Below are 17988 nucleotides of genomic sequence, written 5' to 3' on the forward strand. Positions count from 1 at the left end.
GCCATAACTGTGTGATGCCTGTTCCAGCACTAATGGGCCCAGGGCAGTCCTGCTCACTGGCGGCCACACTGGATTCCTGGGGACACTGGCAATGCCTGCAGCCACGGGTGTACGTGCATGTGTGTGTGTGTGGCGGGGCGGCGATGCCTGCAGCCACGGGTGTACGTGCATGTGTGTGTGTGTGTGGCGGGGCGGCGATGCCTGCAGCCACGGGTGTACGTGCATGTGTGTGTGTGTGTGGCGGGGCGGCGATGCCTGCAGCCACGGGTGTACGTGCATGTGTGTGTGTGTGTGGCGGGGCGGCGATGCCTGCAGCCACGGGTGTACGTGCATGTGTGTGTGTGTGTGGCGGGGCGGCGATGCCTGCAGCCACGGGTGTACGTGCATGTGTGTGTGTGTGTGGCGGGGCGGCGATGCCTGCAGCCACGGGTGTACGTGCATGTGTGTGTGTGTGTGGCGGGGCGGCGATGCCTGCAGCCACGGGTGTACGTGCATGTGTGTGTGTGTGGCGGGGCGGCGATGCCTGCAGCCACGGGTGTACGTGCATGTGTGTGTGTGTGGCGGGGCGGCGATGCCTGCAGCCACGGGTGTATGTGCATGTGTGTGTGTGTGGCGGGGCGGCGATGCCTGCAGCCACGGGTGTATGTGCATGTGTGTGTGTGTGGCGGGGCGGCGATGCCTGCAGCCACGGGTGTATGTGCATGTGTGTGTGTGTGGCGGGGCGGCGATGCCTGCAGCCACGGGTGTATGTGCATGTGTGTGTGTGGCGGGGCGGCAGTGCCTGCAGCCACGGATGTATGTGCATGTGTGTGTGTGTGGCGGGGGTGGCAGGCGTGTGTGTGTGTGGCGGGGGTGGCAGGCGTGTGTGTGTGTGGCGGGGGTGTATGTGCATGTGTGTGTGTGTGGCAGGGCGGCAGGCGTGTGTGTGTGTGGCGGGGCGGCAATGCCTGCAGCCACGGGTGTATGTGCATGTGTGTGTGTGGCGGGGGTGGCAATGCCTGCAGCCACGGGTGTATGTGCATGTGTGTGTGTGTGGCGGGGGCGGCAGGGGGTCACCAGCATCTAGGGGTGGACGCCAGGGATGCTGCTGGATCCTCTGCAATGCACAGGCCAGCCCCCCAGCAAGGAGCTCTCCTGCCACAGTGTCCACAGGGCCGGGGATGAGAGAGGCTGGCCTGGAGGAAAGTTTGTCAATGCACAAAAGCTGACGGGCCCTGCACCTCCAAACTCGGATCAGGGATGGCTCCAGTGGGTGTGTGCTCAACCAGCCCCTGGCAGCAAGCACATGGCACCAGCACAGACAGGGGCTTCTGGGGCTCTTGGGCAGGGGCCTGTGAGAGCTATCAATGTCACCTCAGCCTCGTGGTGCCCAGGCTCAGAGGCAGCTCACTCTGGCATGTGACAGTGCTGGGCCCAGCTGGACCCCAGGGAGGGTACAAGCCCAGAGCTCAGGAGGTGACCTCGGACCCCACGCAAACCCCACCCTCAGGGGCAAAGGGCTGCAGCTGACACCTTGGGTTCTGGGGCTGCTTCTGGTGGGGCTGGGGGGTAGCTTCTGTGGGGCTGCTTCTGTGGGGCTGGGGGGCAGCGACAGGCAGGGAAAGGCCACCCTGCACTCAGCGGCACAGCACCGTGGGGGTCAGATAGAGGAGCTCCTGCCTCCCAGCCGGGGCCAGCTCCGGGCCCCCTCCTCCCCTAGACCGGCACAGGACCCAGACCGCCCACCCCAGCACACTGACCCAGACAGTCTCGCGGATCAGCCTGGCTATCTTGAGCAGGAGCTGCCCGAATGTGCCCGGCTCGAAGTGGGTGGCCGAGTGCTGGATGCAGAGGCATAGGAGGAAGGCGGGGGTCAGCTTGTGGTCGTCGCCCCCCGGCTCGATCAACGTCATGATCCTCTGCAGCAGCGTGTCCTCCAGGTGGGGCTCAAACTCCAGGAGCAGCTGCTGGCGCCGGGGCAGGGCGGCCTGAGTAGGGGAGGAGGCTCCCTGGGCCCCGAGTGCGGCCCCGCACAGCCGGCAGCTCTGTGGCACAGCCCGGAGGCGCGCCAAGGCCCGGGCGGGCAGGGGCTGGGCCTGCGCGGGGTCCTTGAATAGCAGCAGGTAGTAGAGCCCCAGAGAGAGCAGGTCCCCGTGGTGCAGCACCACGGTCCTGCGCCCCACCTCGGAGAAGTTGACGGAGATGGGCGCCCCGGGGATGGACTCCAGGACCAGCCTTCCCCCGGCCTGGCCGCTTTCCGGGAGCGGTTGCCGGCGGATGGTGCAGTGCAGAGGCAGGATGTCAGGGGCCGAGAGGCTGATGCTGGGCTTGCTGGAGGGGGTCCGCTGGCCCACCGTGTGCCGGTCCCGGTTGAGCACATACACCAGGCTGTCCTGAAACAGAGACTCCGCTCAGGGCAGGCGCAATGCGAGCAGCACACGGGAAAAGCGGCCCATCTCTAGTCACTGGTTGCTGAAGCAGGGTGGCTGGGCTGCTGTCGCCACGGGCTCTCCCTGTCCCTGGCCACCCCCACACCAGAACCCCGGCAGCTCTCAGGAACCTGCCCGTCGATGTCCGGGCCCATCCCAGAGGAGGTCGGTTTCCCAGAGGAGCACACGAGAGACCCAGGAGAGACCCAGCTTTGAGACAGCGACAGGCCAGGTCAGGGCTGGCCGGGAAACAGGCACTGGTTCTACAGACCGAGCCAAGGACTACATAACTTCCCCCAGGTCATCCCCAAAACTGTGTGGGAGCACTGCCACCTGTGTGAGAGCACCACCCCCAGTGTAGGAGCACCGCTGCCTGTGTGGGAGCACCGCCCCCAGTGTGCGAGCACTGCCGCCTGTGTGGGAGCACCGCCCCCAGTGTAGGAGCACCGCCGCCTGTGTGGGAGCACTGCCGCCTGTGTGGGAGCACCGCCGCCTGTGTGGGAGCACCGCCCCCAGTGTGGGAGGGAACACCGCCCCCAGTGTGGGAGCACTACCCCGAGGGAAGATGCCACCTAAAACCTGGGCACGGGAGCCCTATGGCTGTAAAGTGCTCATGGAAATGAGCAGCAAAGGAGCTGGTTGCCCAGGAGGGCGGGGGTGGGGCGAGCAGGGGGCGGGGAAAACAGGTGTCTGGCAGGGCAAGTGTCTGGCAAGGTGAGGCAAGGTGGCCCTGCGCCTGGCATTTGCTCGGGGCAACAGCCTGCCTGCTCTGATGGAAGTGGTAAGAAACGGCTCTGGGCAGGTGGGGGTGGCATGGGCCTTTGCTCGGTGCCCCCTCAGAGAATGTGGCCACCAATTGGTGACTCAGCAGCCCCCTCGCCAGGAGCAGGAAGCAGACTGGCCCTGGCCACCTGCCCATGCCCTTCCCCAGAGCCAGGCAGAAGACACAGCCTGGGAAGGCATGAGGAGTTCTCCCTGAAGGCGCCTGGTGCTGAGGGCACCCACTCAGGGACTGCGGAAGTGAGGAGCCCCCACTGCCGCCCATCGTGGCCTGGACAGGGAAAACGTGGATGACTCCACATGTGCCCCCGCCACCCCACTCCACAGACTCGGCACAGCCAGAGGGGCTGCAGCCACAGAGCTCTCGGCCGACTGGGCTAAAGGCAGGAGGAGGCCTTGACTTCTGAGTCCCGCCTGCTGTCCCCGCAGTGGCACCGGGCAGTGGGTGTCAGGAGGGGAGGCTCACGTGCTGCTGGCTGTAGCCCTGCAGAAGGAGCAGGTGCGGGGACTGGTACAGCGAGTACCGCATGGCGTCTGGGCCGGGCTCCTCAGGGCCCTGGGCGGCAGCGGGCAGGGCGTTCACTGGGCTCAGGCTGGTCTCGCTGACTGTGCGGCGCAACCGGGGTGGAGGGGAGCTCCGGGCATCCCCCAGGGCCAGGGCCGGGGTTCCCTTCGCACGACTCCGCTGCAGCCTCCGGGCCTGGGCGTTTATCCCTGGAACAGAAGCAACACAAGGTGAACAGTTAGAAGTCTAATAGCACCAGGGCTGGGCACGGTGGCTCACCCCTGTAATCCCAGCACTTTGGGAGGCCGCGGTGGGGGGATCACCTGAGGTCAGGAGCTCGAGACCAGCCTGGCCAACATGGTGAAACCCCATTTCTACTAAAAATACAAAAATTGTTGGGCGTGGTGGTGCGCATCTGTAATCCCAGCTACTCAGGAAGCTGAGGCACGAGAATGGCTTAAACCCAGGAGGCGGAGGTGGCAGTGAGCTGAGATTGCACCACTGCACTCCAGCCTGGGTGACAAGAGTGAAACTCCATCCCCCGCCAAAAAAAATAAGTAAGTCTAATAGTGCCCATGTCCTGGGTCCTCCTGAGTTCAAATCCCACTAAGCCACGTCTCCTAATGCCTGTTACTGTTCTGTCAAAACAGGTCTGACGGAGACTCAAGGACTCTGCCCTCTAGCCACGCCCCTCGAAAAACCAGACAGTGCCTTGGCACCACTGTGGCACCCGCAGGACAGTCTCAGAGCAGGCAGCCTGCCTGTCAAATCCTCAGGCTGAGGGGACCATGCCTGCCCTGCAGCAGCCCAGGGTGGCACCGCGGCCTGCCTGACCAGCCAGCACCACGACCCACAGGGCCTCAAACCACAAACGTTTTCCCACGGCAGCCTGGGCCTCTGCAGGGTCACCACGCCGCCTCCAGAGCCCCGCCCCATCCATCTGTGCACCAGGTGAAACTCCCCTGGGGGGGGTGCTCTGATGAGATGAGACGGAGGACTGGTCATCATCCTGCCCCCACTTTACAAGGAGGAGGTGTCACTGTGCCACGTCACCCCAGCCCATGGGGCTGCCGATGGCCTGCTCCTGCAACAGCATGGCTGCCTCCTTCCCAAGGCTGCCTCTGATACCCCAGGCCAAAGCAGGCACACACACAAACACACGTGTGCATACACATGCCCACAAATACACATGCACCCACACCAAAACGCATACACACATGCACACACATGCACCCACACAAAAACACACATGCACACACTCATGCACACACATACACACACACCAACACACATGCACCCACACACATTAACACATACATGCACACAAACATGTGCACACTTCAGAGATAACACAAACCCTTAGAAGACTTAATATCTCATAAATACAGACACACTGTCTAAATGCACGCTCTGGGAAAGCCAGCCGGCTGCGATAGATGAAAACCGCTCACCAGTCCCCAGCTGACCCGGCGTTGTCTTTTCTGAGCCCTCTGCTGAGTTCCCTGTACGCAGCCTTTCAGGTTAAGATCCGTCCCCATCTGTGGCAGCCTTTCCTCCAGCCATTCCCAATAAAACCAAACAAAAGCCGGATGGAGGGAGGCGGCAGCTGGCCGAGGACGACCCTTACCAGCGCCAGCGGCCCCGCCGTCCTTCCCAAGGCAGCCGGCAGCCTGTGCATCTGCAGCCCGCAGGGGGCCGGGGCATGAGGGAGGCCGCCCAGCCGCAGTGCAAGGCTGCTGGGCTGGGCTGCTCACCGCCCGTACTCCTGCCGGCTGCAGAACCCGGCCCAGCCTGGCGGGCAGCAGGTGCCCAGCAGGTGGGGCCCAGTTCCCCTACCTTGTCCCAGCCGCCACTCCCACAAGCGTTACCAGCCCCACAGCTCAGCCTCATTGCACAACTGTGGGGCCAGATCCAAAAGAAGAACAAAAACAGCTCCAAATGATGCTCCGGCCCTCAACTTTCTCCCAAATCCGGGGCCAGGTTGCAGGAGGTGACCTCAGAGTGACCTGCTGGAAGTCCCAGGGCCATGGGGCAGGAAGGGTTGCTTCTCCTCCTAGAGTCCCAGGGGCTCCCAGAGGACCTGGCCACAAATGCGGCACAGGATGTCCCAGGCCTGTGTCCCCTGGGGCTGCAGCCCCAGGCAAGTGGCTCGAAGCTGAGTGTACCCTGCTCCTCCAGGCAACGCTCCGCAGCCTCCTGAGGCCCAGGGCTGGGCTCTCTGCAGGTTGGAACCAATGCTGACACGCAGGGGCCACTCCCAGGGTCTCCTTTCTGGTGCTGGGTAGGCCCGCATGTGTGCAGAAGGGCCAGGCTGCCAGCCTTCAATGAGGGGCCAGAGGTGAGGCCTCTCCTCTGGGCGGTGGCGCTGTCCCTGCACCCAAGGCCACAAGCATAACAGAGCCTCCCTCTGAGTGCAGGTGTGGGGGAGGTGAAGCAGCAGCAGCGGCCACTGCCAATACTGGCACGGCTGTGGGCATGGCCAGTGTGGACAGCAACTGACCAAGCCACTCTGCTCCTCAGTCCTCTGCTGTGGAACAGCCAGCAGGACCCGTGCACAAGTGCACACGTGCATTCAGCACTGCTTGAGTTAGAAAAGCCCAGAACCCACCCAATCGCCCCCCACAGGGAGTCGCCATGCACGGGAGGAGAGCTCTGCAGAGAGAAGACCGTAGCCAGCTGTGTACATGACCACAGGGTGAAAGAGCAAGCTGCAGGTAACACGTGACATGACGTAACACACGAGATGACGCGTTGGCTCAGCTTTTTTAAAAGCACCTAAAACACCACTGTACATCGCTTATGGTTTCTATATATGTGCATGCAAAGCTATTTTTTACCCCAAAGTCATTCAGGAGTAGGTTGCTTAATTTCCATGTAATTGTATGGTTTTGAGCAATCTTCTTCGTACTGATTTCTATTTTTATTGGGCTGGGGTCGGAGAGTGTGCTTGGTCTAATTTCAGTTTTTTTTAATTTGCTGAGAATTCAAACAAACGTGTTTTATGGCCAAGCGTGTGGTCAGTGTAGAGCTATTTTATGAAACGGCAATGCACACAGTGAGTTTACCACATGGTGACTGTCCTCAACAGGTAGCGGCGGAAGCCCAGGGGTGGTGGAAGAAATGACTTCAATTTCATAGGATTTAGTATAGTGTCCAGTATGTAACAGAATATATGTTATATATAATTTATGATAAATATATTATCATAACTTTATATCATGTTTGACTTATTTCATTTTTTCAAACTCTAAACAAATACGATAAAAATCTTTACCTGTCAAATCTGGGAGGTGGGAACCCAGGTGTCAGGTAAATGTAACTGATGATACTTTATTTTTAAAAACTTTTTTTTGTTGGTTTGTTTTGAGACAGAGTCTCACTCTGTCACCCAGGCTAGAGTAGCAGTAGCAAAATCTCGGCTCACTGGAACCTCTGCCTCCTGGGTGCGAGTGATTTTCCTGCCTCAGCCTCCCAAGTAACTGGGATTACAGGCGCGTGCCACCATGCTAGGCTAATTTTTGTATCTTTAGATTAGAGACAGGGTTTCACCATCTTGGACAGGCTGGTCTCGAACTCCTGACCTCAAGTGATCTGCCCATCTCGGCCTCCCAAAGTGTTGGAATTACAGGCGTGAGCCACCGCGCCCAGCATAAACACTTTTGTTAAAGTAAAAATCACAGAAGTTTGAAAGGCCTCTTGCTCACGTGTGGCTTTGTGACTTGGCCCTGTCCCAAGATGAGGTTGCGGGAGATGGGACCCCAGCACTCGTGTTCCCGGGGGGTCAGCTGTCAGGCTTGTTGGGGGCCGACATGGCCTCCCAAGTTCCCATAGAGAGTGCTGCAATCGTGCCCTGTTTGTGCCTGACCTGATACAGCTTCGTCACCTAAGTCACCTGAGTGTCTCGGTGCTGTGCAGACCCAGGGCGGATCTGCCTCAACTGGGACAGAAATCGCCCCCACTTGGCCTTTGGGTGGAGGGAGACAGGAGCTGAGGCACGTGGAGAGCATCTCTCACAACACTGACCCCAGCCACCTTCAGAAGCATCGCATGGCGCCATTGCTAGACACACAGCATGGAGTTTTCAAGGCCCTCAGACCCGACAGCACACTGCTCAGGAAGGGGAGGCCAGGGCTCTGCAACTTTAGGGACTGCCTGATTTGGGGGTCTTATACAGGTGTGCTCTTTGCCAAGAACAGGGTCACCCCAGGGGCCCTTATGCAACCAATGGGAGAGTCCGCCAACCCGAAATAAGTTCAGTGAGAAATACATCATCAAGAAACCACTATTTCTGGCCGGGCGCAGTGGCTCACGCCTGTAATCCCAGCACTTTGGGAGGCTGAGGCAGGTGGATCACAAGGTCAAGAAATCGAGACCATCCTGGCCAATATGGTGAAACCCCATTTCTACTAAAAATACAAAAATTAGCTAGGTGTGGAGGCGGACACCTGTAGTCCCAGCTACTCGGGAGGCTGAGGCAGGAGAATCGCTTGAACCCGGGAGGCGGAGGTTGCAGTGACCCGAGATCGCACCATTGCACTCCAGCCTGGGCGACAGAGCGAGACTCCATCTCAAAACAAAACAAAACAACAACAACAAAAAGAAACCACTATTTCAAAACAAATGAATTCTAATAAAGCAAAATGGCAGGACGGCCGCAGCCTTTCATAACAGTAATTTTAGATGGGAAGTTCTTCATCTTAAATAAAGCGCCAGACCCTGCAGTGGGTGAAGGAGACACCTCCAGGCCGCAAGCCAGAATACGCCCATGTCTTTTGTTGCCGACCCCATGTGAGGGACAAGACGGGCCGCCTGGTTTTAGCCGAGGTCAGCTGTGGCCCCAACGCCCTCGTCTTCTTCAAGGATCCCTGGGAATGCTCCTGCCCTGGCGTGACTGAGTTCACTGGGATCAGAGGTGCTGCATAGGTTTGAGGGATGCCCAGGAATCTGTAATAGTAAATGCCATCTGGAATTTTCTAGAACACAGCAGCCAGGGAGAGGAGCCACTGCCAGGGCATTTCCCCTCCCCAAAAGCCCTGTCCACAGCAGTTCCTTACAGGGAGCAAAGTGACACCCACAAGCACTGAGAGAGCTTGGTGGCAGCATCCAGTTTGATCTAGTGTTGATTTCAATCCTTCTCAGGATAAGTGTCTGTCGGTTCCTGCAGAGGAAGCTGGCGGGTGTGGGTCTCCCCTGCCGCTCCTTGTTGATCCGCTCTAGTGGAGAGGCAGAAAAACCACCCGGCCCAGGAATAAGGCGGGGTCTGGGTAACTAAGACCTTGGTGGGCAGCCCTGCTTTACCCCCAGCAACCCTCAGGGACCTGCCTGGCTCCAAACATTTGCTAATACACGGGGTCCCAGCCTCAGAAGCAAAATGTACACTTTCTGACATTTTAAGAAGATAACATAAGGCCAGGCCCAGTGGCTCACGCCTGTAATCCCAGCACTTTGGGAGGCTGAGGCGGGAGGAGGGCTTGAGTTGAAGCCCAGGCTGATCAACATCGCAAAGACTCTACAAAAAATACAAAAAATTAGCTGGGCGTGGTGGTGTGTGCCTGCAGTCCCAGCTACTCGGGAGGCTGAGGTGGGAGAATCACCAGAGCCCGGGAGGTCGAGGCTGCAGTGAGCTATGATCACGCCACCGCACTCCAGCCTGGGCAACAGAGCAAGACCCTGTCTCCAAAAAAAAAAAAAAGATGCGACAAGGGCAGAGGCTGGAATAGCAGTGCAGGCCTCGTAAGGGACCGTGGTTTGCAGACAAGCCTGCCTGGCCATGAAATGTCTGCCTTTGACACTGGGATGGAAGCAGTAGAAAGTGCAGGGCGCCGGGGCAATGGGAAAGATGGGGATGGGACGGTCATTGTTAACATCCTTTGTCCACTCTCACAGCAGAGGCCGTAGGGAAAGGGCGCTGAGCTCCATGTCCCTGAAGCCCTGTTAGCGGCCTTCCTCCCCAGCCTGGGCCAAGCCGAGCTGCTGAGCACAGCCTCATCTCCCAGGTGAGGTACTCACTGCTGGAGGAAGCGGCGAGGGGACAGCATGCAGCCACGGCCACACGGCTTTGTCTAGGCCACCCCCCTCCCCTCCTCGAGAAGGCAGTGCCTAGTGACCCGCTGCTGGCAGAGAGGGCAGGGCTCTGTGTGCCGGGGGTGCACAGGGAAACTGGACAAGCAGCTGGTGACCGTCACCAGCTCCCACGGACTCTGAACAGCCCTGGAAAGAAAAACACAGGCTCTTCCTGAACGTCGCTCAGTTCCTCTATAAACTCAGCCGGCAGCTTTCACCTCTTGATCCTGTTTTCTCTTCCCTCCCTCGCGGCTGATGGTTTGGAATAATGATATATACAACTTGGAACCGTTTCTGTCACCCATCCCCACTCACGGGCCTCGGAGATGAAGTGACTAAGACTGGAGACGGAGGGGATAATGAAATGCTCCTGGGCTGGGGAACTTTACCACTATTGGGGAACCGGAGACCATTTTACTTATTTGCTATGTTGCCCAGGCTGGAATGCAGTGTGGATTCACAGGCGTGGTCACCATAACGCCCTGCAGCCTCGAAATTCTGGCCTCAGGGCCTCAGAATAGCTGGGCCTATAGGCGCACACCCCCACGCCCGGCAAGAAACAATTTTTTTTTTTTTTTTTTTTTTTGAGAAGGAGTCTTGCTCTGTCACCCAGGCTGGAGTGCAGTGGTGCCATCTCAGCTCACTGCAACCTCTGCCTCCCGGGTTCAGGCGATTCTTGTGCCTCAGCCTCCTGAGTAGCTAGAATTACAGAAGCCCACTACCCCCCACCCCGCCAGCTAATTTTTTGTATTTTTAGTAGAGATGGGGTTTCGCCATGTTGGCCAGGATGGTCTCGATCTCTTGACCTCGTGATCCGCCTGCCTCGGCCTGCGAAAGTGCTGGGATTATAGGCGTGAGCCACCGCACTCGGCCAAGAGATGATTTTAAAGTGGCCCCTAGTAACAGCCGGGGACACGCTGCTAAATAAACTCTGCAGTTACTGCTGCAAAACACAGAAGTCAGAAGGGCCTGAAACGAGTCTTCTTTTAGCTGAAGCACCCTTTTCTAAGCTAGCCAAGGACACAGAGCCGTAAGACCATCAAGCAGTCCTTGAAGGAAAATCATTTCAAATGTACAAAAAAGAACTTCTTAGGCATAATTTGGTAAGCACTTCTCTATGCCATGGCCAACCTGACTCTGGGCATTTTGCATCTAATTCCATTTTATTCTCATTATAGAAACCCTACAAAGGCTGGGCGCGGTGGCTCATGCCTGTAATCCCAGCCCTTTGGGAGGCCGAGGCAGTTGGATCACCTGAGGTCAGGAGTTCAAGACCAGCCTGGACAACATGGAGAAACCCCGTCTCTACCAAAAATACAAAAACTAGCCAGGCATGGTGGTGGGTACCTGTAATCCCAGCTGCTAGGGAGGCTGAGACAAGAGAATTGCTTGAACTCATAAGGCAGAGGTTGCAGTGAGCCAAAATCACGCCACTGCACTCCAGCCAGGGTGACAGAGTGAGACTCCATTTCAAAAAAAAAAAAAAAGCCCTACGAAGGAACTGTGGCTAGACAGGAACATATTAGCCTCGTTTTGGGAACCAATTCTCCCATTAGGGAAACAATTCTAGGGAGAATGTATATGTAACTTCCTCTTGTCATCACGAACAAGACAAGGATGCCTGCTGTAACCACTTCTCTTCAACTTTGTACTAGGTCCTAGCCAGTACAACAGGCAGGGAAAAATAGAGGAAAGATACAGGATTGAAAAGAAAGAAGTTGCCAGGCGCAGTGGCCAACACCTGTAATCCCAGCACTTTGGAGGCCGAGGCGGGCAGATCACGAAGTCAAGAGATCGAGACCATCCTGGCCAACATGGTGAAACCCTGTCACTACTAAAAATACAAAAAATTAGCTGAGTGTGGTGGCACACGCCTGTAGTCCCAGCTACTCGGGAGGCTGAGGCAGGAGAATTGCTTGAACCCGAGAGGCGGAGGTTGCAGTGAGCCGAGATCGCACCACTGTACTCCAGCCTGGCAACAGAGTGAGACTCTGTCTAAAAAAAACAAGAAAAGAAAAGAAAGAAGTTCAATTATCATTATTTTGCAGACAATGTGATTGTGTATGTAGGAAATGCTAAAGAATCTATGGAAAAATTATTACAATTAACAAGTGAATTTAGCAAGGTGACTAGACATGGTGAATAAGCAAAGTTCAGGCTGTTTTGTTTTGTTTTGCAGACAGGGTCTTGCTCTGTCACCCAGGCTGGAGTGCAATGGCACGATCACAGCTCACTGCAGCCTCCACCTAACTGGGCTCAAGCAATCCTGCCTCAGCCTCCCAAGCAGCTGGGACTACATGTGCACACCACCACGCCCAGCTAATTTTGTATTTTTTGTAGAGACTGGGTCTCATTATTCTGCCCAGGCTGGCCGCAAACTCCTGTGCTCAGGCAATCCTCCCGCCTCAGTCTCCCAAAGTGCTGGGATTACAGGTATGAGCCACTGCACCTGGCCAGTAATATATTTAAAGATCAGAAGCAAATCATGTCGGATTCATGACCCAGGAGTTAACCACATATGGCCCCTGAGTGCTAGGATTGAGGAAAGGGACCAAATTAAGAAACAAGGGGTGTTAGAATTTGACCTACGTAGAAAAAAAAAAAAAAAGGAAGAAAGAAGCGAGAGGTATCTTGTATATGAAAATTATATTTACAGAATACTTTAGAAACCTAACCTAAAGAAAGCTAATGTAGGCTGGGCATGGTGGTTCATGCCTGTAATCCCAGCACTTTGGGAGGCTGAGGCTGGAGGATCACTTGAAGCCAGGAGTTTGGGAGCAGACTAGGCAACACAGCAAGACCCCAAACCCACAAAAATAAAAGGATGAACCAGATGTAGTGGGACACACCTTAGTCCCAGCTACTCAGGAGGTAGAAGCAGGAGTACCACTTGAACCCAGGAGATGGAGGCTGCCGTGAGCTATGATTGTGTCACTGCGCTCCAGCCTGGGTAACAGAGCAAGACCTCATCTCTAATAAATGAAGTCAGAAAATGAAGGCATATTCTGAGAAAACGCCAGAACCCCAGCTCTAATCGATCAATAAATGAAGTAAATGAATGCATACAGTAAGAAAACACCAGAATGAAAAGCACCAAAACGTTGAAAATGATTCTCTCCGGGAGGTGACCTGACAGGTGATTTCTCCTCCTTGATACTTTCACTTACTTTCCAAATTTTCGGCAAATTGAGAGGTTCCATTTTTTTAGAGGGGGAAGAAATTTTTTTTTTACATACTCTAGGGTATTATTTCCATGATGAAACTTGGACCGCCTCACACTAATTAGAGTCTAACTCAGGGAACAACAATTGCGCAACTGAAAACCTAATTAAGATAATGGGTAACTGAGGAGATAAAATGCTTAAGCCATTTGTTAGGCAGACACAGATGGAGACAGAGCTCTCTGGGGCTGTGCCGAGGAGAGAGTAGCATGGCGTAACCGAGAACTTTCTCCAGCCGAAACCAGGGGCCGTAGCCATTTACCCTGGGAAGCCTGTGAGCCCTTTCTTAGAGAGGGTCACGGTGACCAGCAAAGCACAGTGCTGCTCACCACGTCCAGCATGGCGCTGGGCACGCCACCAACAGTGACAGCCCTATGGAAGGCGCTGTTTCATCTCAGGCACCACTGCGTATTTGTCTCTTTTGTCCCAGAGCTACAATCTTCTTCTTTTTTTTTTTTTTTTTTTTTTTTTTTTTTTAAAGAGACGGAGTCTCGCTCTGTCGCCAGGCTGGAGTGCAGTGGTGCGATCTTGGCTTACTGCAACCTCTGACTCCCTGGTTCAAGTGATTCTCCTGCCTCAGCCTGCTGAGTAGCTGGAATTACGGGCGCCTGCCACCATGCCCAGCTAATTTTTATATTTTTAGGAGAGACGGGGTTTCACCATGTTGTCCAGTGTGGTCTCGATCTCCTGACCTCGTGATCCGCCCGCCTCAGCCTCCCAAAGTGTTGGGATTACAGGCGTGAGCCACCGCATCCGACCCTATTGTTTTTTAAGTATCTTGAGTTTTAACTTTGGTGGGGGAGTCTTCCCTTGCCATCTAGAAAATGATTCCAACTCCCTTCCCTCCCCTGCATCTGTCATTTTTTTTTTCTTTTCTTTTTTTATTTTTTTGAGACAAAGTCTTGCTCTTGTTGCCCAGGCTGGAGTGCAGTGGTGCCATCTCAGCTCACTGCAACCTCCGCCTTCCAGGTTCAAGCGATTCTCCTGCCTCAGCCTCCCAAGTAGCTGGGATTACAGGTGTGTGCCACCATGCCTGGCTAATTTTCATATTTTTAGTAGAGATGGGGTTTCACCATGTTGGCCAGGCTGGCCTCAAAACTCCTGACCTCAGGTGATCCACCCGCCTCGGCTTCCCAAAGTGCTGGGATTATAGGCATGAGCCACCGTGCCCAGCCCCAACCACATTTTTTTAATGGGCAAGGATTTGAATAAACATTTCTTCAAAGAATAAATATACATGGCCAATAAGTACATTAAAATACAATAAAAAATGCTCAACATCATTAGTCATTTGGGAAATGCAGAGGAAAACCACAATAAGACACCACTTCACATCCACTACCATGGTTATAATAAAAAAGCTAAACAGGCCAGGCGCGGTGGCTTACACCTGTAATCCCAGCACTTTGGGAGGCCACGGTGGGCGGATCACTTGAGGTCAGGAGTTCAAGACCAGCCTGTCCAAGATGGTAAAACCCAGTCTCTACTAAAGATACAAAAATTACCCGGGTGTGGTAGCAAGTGCCTGTAATCCCAGCTGCTCATGAGGCTGAGGCAGGAGAATTGCCTGAACCCAGGAGGCAGAGGTTGCAGTGAGCCAAGATCATGCCAATGCACTGCAACTGGGCAATAGAGCAAGACTCCGTCTCATCAAACAACAATAACAAAAAAGGTAAACAATATCAAGAGTGCAGAAAGACTGGACCCCTCATACACGATTGCTGGAAAGTAAGATGGTGCAGCCATTGTGGAGAACAGCTTGTCAGTGTGTTAAAATGTTACACATGAATTTACCTGTGACTCATAAGTTCAACTCCTAGGTATATGCCCAAGAGAAGTAAAAAATACATGTCCACGCTAATGCTTATGCACAAATGTTCACGGCAGCATTATCCAGAATAGTCAACAAGGGAGAAATAATCCAAATGTCCATCAACAGGTGAACAGATGAACAAAATCTATCCATATGATAGGCTACTGTTTAGCAATGAAAAGGAACAAAATACTGATGATACCCCTTACAACATGGATGAGCCTCAAAAATATTATGCTACGTGAAAAAAGCTACATACAAAAAAAAAATCAAAAAACAAAAAACACACAGGTATGACTCTATGTATATGAAATATCTGGAAAAAGCAAATGTATAGAGCCAGAAAACTGATCAGGGGCTGCCTGGGTCTGGGAGTGGGACCAGCAGACTGCTAATAGACACAAAGGATCTTTTGGTGATGAAAACGTGCCGGCTGGGTGCGGTGGCTCTCGCCTGTAATCCCAGCACTTTGGGAGGCCGAGGCAGGCGGATCGCTTGAGCTCAGGAGTTCGAGACTAGCCTGGGTAACATGGTGAAACCCTGTCTCTACCAAAAACACAAAAATAAGTCAGGCATGGTGGCACACATCTGTAGTCCTAGCTAACTCGGGAGGCTGAATCAGGAGGACTGCTTGAACCTGGGAGATGGTGGAGGGTGCAGTGAGCTGAGATCACACCACTGCACTCCAGCCTGGGTGACTGTCCAGACTGGGTGACTGAGTGAGACCCCGTCTCAAAAAAAAAAAATTGCTAAGACTGGACTGTGTAAATTTACTAAACTTTGTAAATTTACTAAATTTACTAAAAATTTACTAAAAATTCATTCAATTGTACACTAAAAACAGGTAATTTTATGGTATAAAATTACCATATTATAAGAGGTATAAAAATACCTCTTATAATAAAAGTTTAAAAAAAAAAAAAAACCAACAACTACATTTCTTTATGTCATAAGCCCCCAGTCCAACAGAGACAAGGAAGATAGCTCCAAGAAGCTGAAATTGATAAGATATCGAATATATCTGAACATCTTAAAAGAGGGAAGACAATTAACAGAGTGTTACGGGAACGCGGAAATAATGAAAAGTACCAAGGAAAAGAACAGACAAGCAAGAAGGACAATAATTATCTACAAAGAAAAATAAAACTTGGACAGGAAGGAAAAACAATATTTGTATAGACCCATCTTTAGTTGTGAAAAGCTATACATCATAAAAATGTAAACCCTGATTATTAATCTAAAAAAAAAATGGCTATATTGAGACGATCGGGCAATAGGAATTGGAAATTTGGAGGGGGGGTGGTGAAAAGACCTAAGTTCTCATTTTCCATTGAAGGAAGTCATTAGAAAATGTCTGAAATTTTTAAAAATCAAGACATAGTAGGACACATTTGTTAAAGACGGAATTAGGCCGGGCGTGGTGGCTCACGCCTGTAATCCCAGCACTTTGGGAGGCCAAGGCGGGCAGATCACCTGAGGTCAGGAGTTTGAGACTAGCCTGACCAACATGGAGAAACCTCATTTCTACTGAAAATACAAAATTAGCCGGGTGTGGTGGCACATGCCTGTAATCCCAGCCACTCAGGCGACTGAAGCAGGAGAATCGTTTGAACCTGGGAGGCAGAGGTTGTGGTGAGCCAAGATCGTGCCATTGCACTCCAGCCTGGGCAACAAGAGGGAAACTCTGTCTCAAAAAAAAAAAAAAAAAAAAGGGAATTAAAAGCCAGAACGAAACAGTTCACAGTTGAAAGTGGTTGTGGGGAGTTCAAAACTGGGAAGAAGGAACGGCTATGGCAGATAACTGCTGTTTTGCTTTTAATTAGTAATGAGAAAGTATTGCTTTAACTGTGCACATATATATATAACTTTGGTGAAAATAAGTAAAAATTTTTAAGTGTACACAGTTTTCATTCTACTGCAAGAACGAATGAATGAATGAATGAACGTTGATAGGATCAATTCCATCAACTCCTAAACACACGTGTTTATCTTTTAACACCTCTGGAACTAGAAGGCATCCTGTATTCTGTGGAATGTCAGCCAGGCTGCAGCGGTGAGGCTAGAACTTGGTTGTTGTTGCCTGGGGCGAGATTCTGCAACATTTCAGTTAATTCAGGACCATCCAAAGAATGAACATACCTTCCAGCTGTTATCTGCAACAAACTTGCAGACTGAATATGCAAGTGCCGTGGAAGAACGTACTAGAGACAGCAGGGGATGCCACATCACCAATCCTCTTGAGGACAAAGAAAATGATACTGTGTGGGGAGTGTGGACAGGGACGGCTCTCATTTGAAAAGACTTAGACTCTAAATTCATTTCACTCCTGCATACCTTTCTGCCTACACACAAAACGAATACAGATCAAAATCTGTGTTGAAATAAATCTTTAGATACAACATAGCTTAAGTATAAAAATAAAAATCCTAGGTAATAAGAAAGTATTATGTCCTAGTTTAATTGTATTTTTTATGGTGGTTAACACTGGTGATCTTACTACTGATAACTTCTTTGGTGAAATATAGTATATGTAGGAATGTATGTTGCAAAATTGTTCCTAACAGTCCCCAAATACACAGAGTGTCTCGTCTACACCAAGGAATATTCCATAACCATTAAGATGAATGAATTGGAGGTATAACACACGATGTAATTTCCAGAGAGGATCTGGTATGAAAATACAGAAAACTAAGTATATGATTCCCTCATTATTTTCTTTTTATTTTTTTCTTCATTCCTTTTACTCACACTACACAGATGATCCCTTTAAAAAAAAAAAAAAAAAACCTTTGACAGAAAGAACCCTGTATGTATGTATATACATGTGTAAGAAGTCCCCTGCAGAATAATATAAGCACAGAGAAAGCATGGAAAGTCACTATGGTGGGCAGAATTCTAAGAGGGCTCCATAGTCTCTGCCCCCTGGGCTCACTCTGTGATTATGCTGCATGGCAGAAGAGATTCTGTAGATGTAATTAAGGTTGTCTATCAGCTGACTTTGAGATATGGAGATTATTTGCTGGGCCGAACCTAATTACATGTTCTCCTTCAAAGCCCAGAGCTCTCTCCAGCTGGTCACGGAAGAGAAATCAGAGAGGTTTGAGGTGTGAGATGTGTGTGATGCCAGGCAGTTCTCCAGGGCATCACAGGGCAACCTGACAGTCACTGGGAGCTGAGAGTGGTCCACGGCTGTGAGCC

General features: G+C 52.6%; 1 protein-coding gene across 4 annotated transcripts in view; it reads right to left on the minus strand.

Moving 5' to 3' along the window:
• RADIL (Rap associating with DIL domain) overlaps nucleotides 1-17988 on the minus strand; it is an 87482-nt gene that overhangs the window by 36188 nt on the left and 33306 nt on the right. For 3 of the 4 annotated variants that reach the window (XM_024241292.2, XM_054545660.2, XM_054545661.2), the window contains exons 3-4: nucleotides 3655-3902; nucleotides 1740-2372 (exon numbers count right to left, since the gene is read on the minus strand). In XM_024241292.2, the coding sequence (XP_024097060.2) occupies nucleotides 1740-2372; nucleotides 3655-3902 (881 nt within the window). Of the gene's footprint in view, nucleotides 1-1739; nucleotides 2373-3654; nucleotides 3903-5144; nucleotides 5351-17988 lie in introns of those variants that run through there. The other variant, XM_024241293.3, reaches the window with a different exon arrangement.

Source organism: Pongo abelii, chromosome 6 (genome assembly GCF_028885655.2).
Source record: "Pongo abelii isolate AG06213 chromosome 6, NHGRI_mPonAbe1-v2.0_pri, whole genome shotgun sequence".
Taxonomy (NCBI): domain Eukaryota; kingdom Metazoa; phylum Chordata; class Mammalia; order Primates; family Hominidae; genus Pongo; species Pongo abelii.